Raw genomic sequence first — 8435 nt, forward strand, 5'->3', positions numbered from 1 at the left:
AATGCAGACACTAAGAGAGACTTACATAGAACCAATCTCCATGGGAAGTAGAAAGTATAAAAAGATCTCCTGAGTAAACTGGGAGCTGGGGGCCTTGGGGGAGGACTGAAGGGAGGAGGGGAGAGGCAGGGAGGGGAGCAGAGAAAAATGTAGAGCTCAATGAATATCATGGAAAAAACAAATAAATAAAAACAAAACAAAATATCCTCTATACCAGTCATCTTTGAGTCACTAAAATAAACCAAATACCTGCAATGGGCTATTTATGGAGAGAAACTTAGCTCAGTGCTGGAGGTACAGGACAGTAAGACGGCATCAGCTCCATTTAGTCAGAGCTGGAGCATGTTAAGTTTTTTTCTTCTTTTGTTCTGAGACAGGTTTTCTTTGTGTAACAGCCCTGGCTGTCTTGGAACTCACTTTGTAGACCAGGCTGGCCTTGAACTCAGAGATCCGCCTGCCTCTGCCTCCAGAGTGCTGGGACTAAAGGAGTGAGTTACCTCTGCCTGGCTTGGAGCATGTTAATTTAAGATCTTTCTATTTCCGAGACGCACCATGCCACTTTAGCAGGAGGGCTCATGTCACCAAACAGGAAGTCTGGAACGAGGTCCCATAAGCCTTTAATGCATATTTTCAATGACCTAAAGATTTCCCATTATATCTCATCTCTCTTTTTTTAATGGTTTATTTCCTTTTACATACATTAGTGTTTGCCTACATGTATGTTAGGTCCCCGGAACTGGAGTTACAGACAGTTGTGAGAAGCCATGTGAGTGCTGGGAACTGAATCCAAGTCCTCTGGAAACAGCCAGTGCACCTAACTGCTGAGCCATCTCTCTAGCCCCATGTCTCATCTTAAAGTTAGAAATTCCCATCACAAGAACTGTAGGGGGCACACAAGCCATAACCAAACCAAATTACTCTAATTCAAATACTGTGTTGTTTTCAACCTCAAAGATCAGTATTTTAATAACACAGAGGTCTGGTTAGTCAAAGGGACCTGAGACTGTGATTTCTACTTTAATATCTTATATTGAAATTTATAAATTTACTTATTTTTTTTTTCTACTTTAATATCTTATATTGAAATTTATAAATTTACTTATTTTTTTTTTTTTTTTTTTTAAGACAGGGTTTCTCTGTAGCTTTGGAGCCTGTCCTGGAACTAGCTCTTATAGACCAGGCTGGTTTCAAACAACTATCCGCCTGCCTCTGCCTCCCAAATGCTGGGATTAAAGGTATGTGCCACCACCACCTGGCTATTTAACATTGTTCTATCTATTCAAAATGCATTCCTGCTTTACAAAAAGAGCATTTACCTTCACCACAGAAAAACCCCTCACAAGTACTATTTTCCTGCTTTCATTTCAGTGCACGGGATGCTCTTCTTGTGCCTTTACTTCCCAGGGAAATCAGCAGTCAGGTCTACTCATCCAATTTGACCTACACAAAAAACTTAACACACACCCCACTGTGCTTTTGAACTCCTATAATATCATCAACTTACAATAGAAACAATTAACACAAAACCAAACAGTGGAGTCCTCTGGAGTAAGCCTGCTCACAGGCACGGCCTCTCACTGGGAAGCTGAGAGCTGTCCTTGAATAAGGTCCCGAATGCGGGACAGAATGATCTCGTTGGAGCTGCTACAATTTTCTGGAGCATAGGGTGGGTCGATAGTCAGAACCCCAGCCACACACAGCGTCCTCGGTGCATCTCCCTGCTCGGTGACAGGGATGTGGTTCTTCTCAAGCCATTTCTTCAGGCTGTTCTTTCGCTTTTCCAGATCCTCAGGGCTGTATCCTTCACAATCGCCGGATGTGAACAAGCGCATCAGCTTCTCCCTCACTCTGTGGTCCCCTTCACTCACAACTTCCACAGTCTGCACAGAATGCCCCATGACTCCAGTCACAGACAAGCTGCCATCTTCAAGGAAGGTCACGAGGACTATACTTAAAAGAAAAAGTTCAGAGCAGATTTGTAAAAGTAAAACCTCAAGAACTATAAAGAAGCAATGGAACATCACCAATCCAAACAGGTCACCTGAACAAGAGCAAACTGTCCCAGTAAAGATTAATGCTTTTACTTATTCCACAAGCATTCACTGACATCCTAAGCATCTAAACGTTTTGCCTAGTGAATCAGCACAGGACACAGCTAATGTAGTAGCTAAAGTGTGAGCGGGTCAGGGTGGGGTTGAAGTGTATGTAGTTCAATGGCAGAGGGCATGCTTAGCATTTGTAAGGTACTGGGGTTTGCCATCCACTTCCAAACAGAGTGGGTTTGGGGTTTTTTGTTTGTTTGTTTTTAAAGATTTATTTATTTATTATGTATATAGTGTTCTGTCTGCATGTATGCCTGCAGGCCAGAAGGCACCAGATCTTATTACAGACGGTTGTGAACCACCATGTGATTGCTGGGAATTGAACTGAACTCAGAATCTCTGGAAGAACAGGCAGTGCTCTTAAACGCTGAGCCATCTCTCCAGCCCTGTTTGTTTCGTTTTTGTTTTGAGGGGGGAGGTGAGACTCTTGTGTGTTGCTCTGACTGTCATGGAACTTGTTTTGTAGATCAGACTGGCCCCGCATTCACAGGGATCGACTGGCCTCTGTCCCCCAAGTGTGAGAGTGCACCACCAGGACAGGCCAAACAAAGATTAAAAACAAAAACAAAAACAAAAAAAAAAACAAAACCTTACATCAAGGCGGCCAGTTGGACTAGCCATAGTGAGAAACCCCGCCTCTCATGCACTTACGACCAGACTTGAAAATGTCTATGCATAGCCGGGCGGTGGTGGCGCACGCCTTTAATCCCAGCACTCGGGAGGCAGTGAGTTCGAGGCCAGCCTGGTCTACAAAGGGAGTTCCAGGACAGCCTCCAAAGCTACAGAGAAACCCTGTCTCGAAAAACCAAAAAAAAAAAAAAAGAAAATGTCTACGTACCTGGCGGTGGTCTTTAATTCCAGCACTCGAGAGGCAGAGGTAGGCAGAGCAGAGATCACAGAGATCCATGAGTTCAAGGCCAGCCTGGTCTACAAGAGCTAGTTCCAGGACAAGCTTCAAAGCTATACAGAGAAATCCTGTCTTAAAAAAAAAAAAAAAAAAAAAAAAAAAGAGAGAGAGAAAAACAAAACAAAAAGCATACATATACCAAAAAAAAAAAAAGTAAACTTTAAATACACAAAGTAGACCAAAGAAAACAACAAAGCATAAAATTAAAGGAATTAAAACAAATTTTAAAAACTGAAAATTAAAACCAAAGTGAGATCATCGAGCCTGGAAGTGGAAAGTGGGTCAGAACCGATGGTAGAGAACACATCTCCATGTAGGAGACCCTAGGTCCAGTCTCTAGCAAACACACCCACACCCCACTCAGGCAAGAAAGAGAAGGGACACAACACTAGGAATATGGCAGCACTGCTTAGTATACTACAAACAAATCTCTGACAATAATTCTGAAGCTCAGTAAACTCCCAGGACAGACCTTAGTGGCAAAGGCCTACAACCCCAGCTATTTATTCTTTTATTTTTTGGTTTTTCGAGACAGGGTTTCTCTGTAGCTTTGGAGCCTGTCCTGGAACTAGCTCTTGTAGACCAGGCTGGTCTCGAACTCCCAGAGATCCGCCTGCCTCTGCGTCCCGAGTGCTGGGATTAAAGGCGTGCGCCACCAGAGAATGTCTATTTTCTATTCCTATAGCTGTCTAGTTTGCAACACTAACACTGGATATCTAGGCAGTACCGGGGCTCTACTTCCAGAAATAAGGTGCATACTCACTTGGCAGAGACTGGGTCTGTAGTTAAAAGCCAGCCCTTATACTCCTTCTTCTCACTGGCTACCACTCTGACTTCTTTATGAACGTAGTCTTCCCATTCTAAGGGGCTTTTCTTCATCCATTCACTCATGGTTACCGGCTGGCTAGATCTAAAACCATTTGAGTTAATCACTATGCATATTCCACACAAGCAAATATCTTAACCTCTAACCTCCCTTCTGACGCCTGTAATTTGCCTCAAGTTTCTCTCTCTTGTTTTCCTTTTTCTTTCTTTTTTTTTCTGTGTAGTCCTGGTTAACAAATTTCTTAATACAAGTAAGTACTAATACATAGAGCTGGTTTAGTAGTTCACATTGCGCCTACAATCCTACCTACTATAACACTGACACAAGTCTGAGACCAGCCTAGTTAACACAGTGTGGATCTCCAGTCTCAAAAGGAACAACAGACTGCCCATTTTTACTATAAGAAACTGGAGAATTCTTGAGGATGTTTTGTTTTTTACCATATCCGGAAAAAGAAAAATTACTTATAATTTAGCCTCAGCTACGGTAATACCGATGGCCGCAGAAGCAATTCTGAAACTCCTCTAGCATGTCCCTTTACCCTGCTCTCCCAATTCCAGATACGGCTTTCAATCTGGCTTTGAACTCTGGCCCATAGATGATACTCAAATCCTCAGCTGTTTTCCTTAGATAAAAGGATTTGCTCTAAACGCCGTATAGGCATAACTGATGCAGATTTGTCGGATTCACACCTACTCTCTCTAGATCAGAGTCTCCGCGGGGCTTGCACCAGCTGCTGGTTCCAGACAACCCGAGAAAACGCCGCAGACACACATCGCTACAACCCCACTAGGCATGCACGCCGCCGACCCGCCTCGAGTAGGCCCGCCTGAGCCCAGCATGCTTTGCGCCTGATGTCATTTCCTTCCCCCACAATCCTCCGCTCTGTAGTCCTTTGCCTCCGTCCTTGCTACGGGGAGGACTCACCGGAGCTGCAGTTTGGGTGCTAGGAAACCCGAGTTCTCACGGCCACCGTGAACAGTTCAAGTTATCTTTATAAGAGGAAAATATGCGTACCATGCTCTCTAAGCAAGTGTGTATAAAAATGCGCTTTTGCCATGGATTCAACACAAAGCCCTCTGGGTAAATCTTAGAGCTCTAGAAGCTGAAGTGAATGGCGTGGATTCTCGTTTGGGGCAGTTAAAATGCGTTCGCCTTTGGGGCTTGCTGGCAGCCCGATTCGAGGGCGGTGCGGAAGCTGGAAAGATCAGCGTTGAATTGGGTTGAATGCCGTCGCTCATTATAAACCTCTTTGGTGGAAAAGGATATAGCCCTTGCTTCTGCTTCAGGTTTCTGGGCACGTAGTTAATTGGACTGTGACATACTGCAGACTCCTTTTTCGACACTGATACTGAAAAGTGGTGCAAGGATCCTGCTGGGATCCTGCCGATAGAGGGGGGGGGTGCGTAGGGCGAAACCAAGAGTGATTAAAACAAAAAACAAAGCAGCTAGAAGACTTCAATCCAAGGAGCAGAAACATTAAAAATGAATCTGCTTTTTATTACTATTTGGACTTCCGTATCAAATAATCCTCTCAAAACCTTTACTGATTGAATGACTGACTGCTTATATTAATGTGATTTTCATGGATTAAGTTAGACTTTGCCAGTTAAAACCCTCTGTAAATCTACAAAGCTAATGTAAATTCCAAGTTATTAGAGTGTGGGAGGAAATGTTTGACCTTTTAAAATCCCAGAATAAAAGAGCCACAACTGATTTGTGACAGTTGTCCACTTGCATTTTAAGCATTTTGTTTTGTTTTTGTTTTTTTGAGATAGGGTTTCTTTGTAGCTCCTTGGAGCCTGTTCTGTAACTCTGTAGGCCAAACTGGCCTCAAACTCACAGAGATTCACCTGCTTCTGCCTCCTGAGTGCTGGGATTAAAGGTGTGTGCCACCACCACCCAGTTTAAACTTTTACTGCAAAATATAAGGTTTGACGTACATTTTCTTTTGAGTACTGTTTTGTTCTTTCGAGACAAGATCATTCCCCTACCCTTTCCAAACTATCAGAAATTTAAGTTGCATTTGAGTTACACAAGGTGCACAGGCCTTTAATCCTAGTTTTTGGGAAGCAGAGGTAGGCAAATCTTTGAGAATTCAAGACCAATTGGCCTACATACTAGCCCTGTCACTAAAAATTAAAACCAAAAAAAAAAAGCAATTTCAAGTATTGTGTAGCAACTACAAAGTATTGTAGCTTTTTCTGTCTGTTCTGTGTGTGCCAGTCAATAGAAGTGTCTGTTGGGAAGGACCCCACCCCAGTTGGTACAGGACATATCCAGACAACAAACTCTCAACACAAAGGTGATTTATTATTCCAGAGGGGCCAGTGGGGTGGGGAGGCTGCAAAGGCAGCAGTAGCTGCTTCTCGAAAAACCAAAAAAAAAAAAAAAAAAAAAAAAAAAAAGAAACAGGGTTTTTCTGTGTAACCCCAGAACAGGGGTTCCTGTCCTGGAACTAGCTCTTGTAAACCAGGTTGGCCTCAAATTCATAAAGATCCGCCTGCCTCTGCCTCTGTCTTCCTGGGATTAAAGGTGTGCGCCATCACTGCCTGGCCCAGGAGTTGGTTTTTAAAGGGAAGTGGGGGGCTGGGAGAGTCTGTGCTAGGGTGAGTTGGTAAGTCCTGATTGGACATAATAGCCAAATAATGAATTTTGATTGCTAGATCCTTTGTTTGTTTTTGTTTTTTTTTTTTTTTGTTCTTGTTTTGTTCTCCAAGACAGGGTTTCTTGTGTAACTGTGGAGCTTGTTCTGGAACTAAATCTGTAAACCAGGAACTCACAGAGATCCTCCTGCCTCTTCCTCTCAAGTGCTGGGATTAAAGGCGTGCTCCACAACCGCCCAGCTTGATTGATTGCTGGATTTTGATGTTTTGTCTCAGGAATGAGTTAGTGGCCAAATAAGGGAATGAATTTTGGAAGTTAGCTTTAGGACTGTAAACTAATGGTTTTAGCAAGGGGGAGAAGGATAACAGGCAAACCCTGTTGGGTGCCATGTTTGCTATGCTGAGGCTTGGTAGAACTCTTCAGTCTCTCTCTAATGCTTAGTCATCAAGAATACTTTGATGGCTGGGCGGTGGTGGCACACGCCTTTAATCCCAGTACTCGGGAGGCAGAGGCAGGCGGATCTCTGGGAGTTCGAGGCCAGCCTGGTCTACAATAGCTAGTTCGGGACAGGCACCAAAGCTACAGAGAAACCCTGTCTCGAAAAACAAAAAACAAAACAAAACAAAAAAGAAAAAATAAAAGAATACATTGATGAGGGCCTAAGAATGGCTGCATGGATAAAGTATTTGCATAAAAATAAGCCCAGCATGGTGGTGGTCATTTGTTTCCCCTGGGAAGGGGAAACAAGGATTCCTAGGGCTCCCTTTGTCAAATTATGGAACAATGAGGTTCTGTCTCAAAGGTGGTGGGTGGGTTTCCTGAGGATGACACCTGAGATTGCCCCCACCCCCACAGAAAGAGAAAGGGAGAGACAAAGAGAGAAAACAAATTTAGGAAATTTAGGAGGCTGGAGAGATGGCTCAGTGGTTAGGAACATTGGCTGTTCTTCAGAGGACCAAGATTCAATCCTCAGCATCCACATGGCGGCTCACAATTGTAACTCCCAGGAGCTGACACTCTTGGCAACCAGGGACAACAGGCACCTATGTGGTGCTCAGACATACATACAAGCAAAACACTCGTACATGTAAAATTTTTATTTTTAAAGGATACAGTAGACTGGGGTGACGGCTGTTAGCATTGATGGATACAGTAGACTGGGGTGACGGCTGTTAGCATTGATGGATACAGTGGACTGGGGTGATGGCTGTTAGCATTGATGGATACAGTGGACTGGGGTGATGGCTGTTAGCATTGATGGATACAGTGGACTGGGGTGATGGCTGTTAGCATTGATGGATACAGTAGACTGGGGTGACGGCTGTTAGCATTGATGGATACAGTGGACTGGGGTGATGGCTGTTAGCATTGATGGATACAGTGGACTGGGGTGACAGCTGTTAGTATTGATGGATACAGTGGGGGGGGGGTGACGGCTGTTAGTAAAGTGCTTGCTTGCACCGAAAGCATGAGAGGCCCTGTAGTTCGGTGAGACTGCTCAGTGGTTAAAGGAACTTGCTACACTATCCCTGATAACCTGAGTTTGATCTCTGGGACATTTGTGGAAGGAACGAACTACAAGTTTTGTGACTTCCAGAAGTACACTCTCAAGAACACACACACACAAATGTTTTAGGTTGGGTGTGGTGGTGCACACCTTTAATCCCAGCAGTAGGGAGACAGAGGCCAGCCTGGTCTGCCTATTGAGTTCCAGGCCAGGCAAAGTCACATAGTATGACCCTGTCTCAAAAACTAAGGTAGAGGGTTTGTGAGATGGTTCAGTGTGTAAAGTCGTTTTGCAAGCACGAGGAGGCCCTGATTTTGGATCCTCTGCACCCACCCACCTGGCATGGCAGTGTGCTTCTGTAACCTCAGGGGTTGGGGACCTTGACTGGCAGATTCCAGGCCTGCTAGCTGGCCATTTTAGCCAAAGCAGCAAGGTCCTAGTTCTGTGAGTTCTGTCTCAAAAAATAAAGTAGAAACTAGGTGTAAT

The 8435-nt window shown here is 44.1% G+C and overlaps 1 protein-coding gene across 2 annotated transcripts; it reads right to left on the reverse strand.

The window, feature by feature from the left end:
- Nucleotides 1-510: 510 nt before the first annotated feature.
- On the reverse strand, nucleotides 511-4660 carry Gemin6 (gem nuclear organelle associated protein 6). Of its 2 annotated transcripts, none has more exons than XM_057779699.1 (3): nucleotides 4528-4649; nucleotides 3773-3919; nucleotides 511-1950 (listed from the first exon to the last, which is right to left on the reverse strand). In XM_057779699.1, the coding sequence occupies exons 2-3, from the start codon at nucleotides 3898-3900 to the stop codon at nucleotides 1575-1577; spliced, it is 504 nt and encodes a 167-aa protein (XP_057635682.1). In that variant the 5' UTR covers nucleotides 3901-3919; nucleotides 4528-4649; the 3' UTR covers nucleotides 511-1574. The 2 variants fall into 2 exon arrangements, with proteins under 2 accessions (XP_057635682.1, XP_057635689.1); XM_057779706.1 differs by having other exon boundaries at nucleotides 514-1950; nucleotides 4532-4660.
- Nucleotides 4661-8435: the final 3775 nt, after the last annotated feature.

This window comes from Chionomys nivalis, chromosome 1 (assembly GCF_950005125.1).
Source record: "Chionomys nivalis chromosome 1, mChiNiv1.1, whole genome shotgun sequence".
NCBI lineage: Eukaryota > Metazoa > Chordata > Mammalia > Rodentia > Cricetidae > Chionomys > Chionomys nivalis.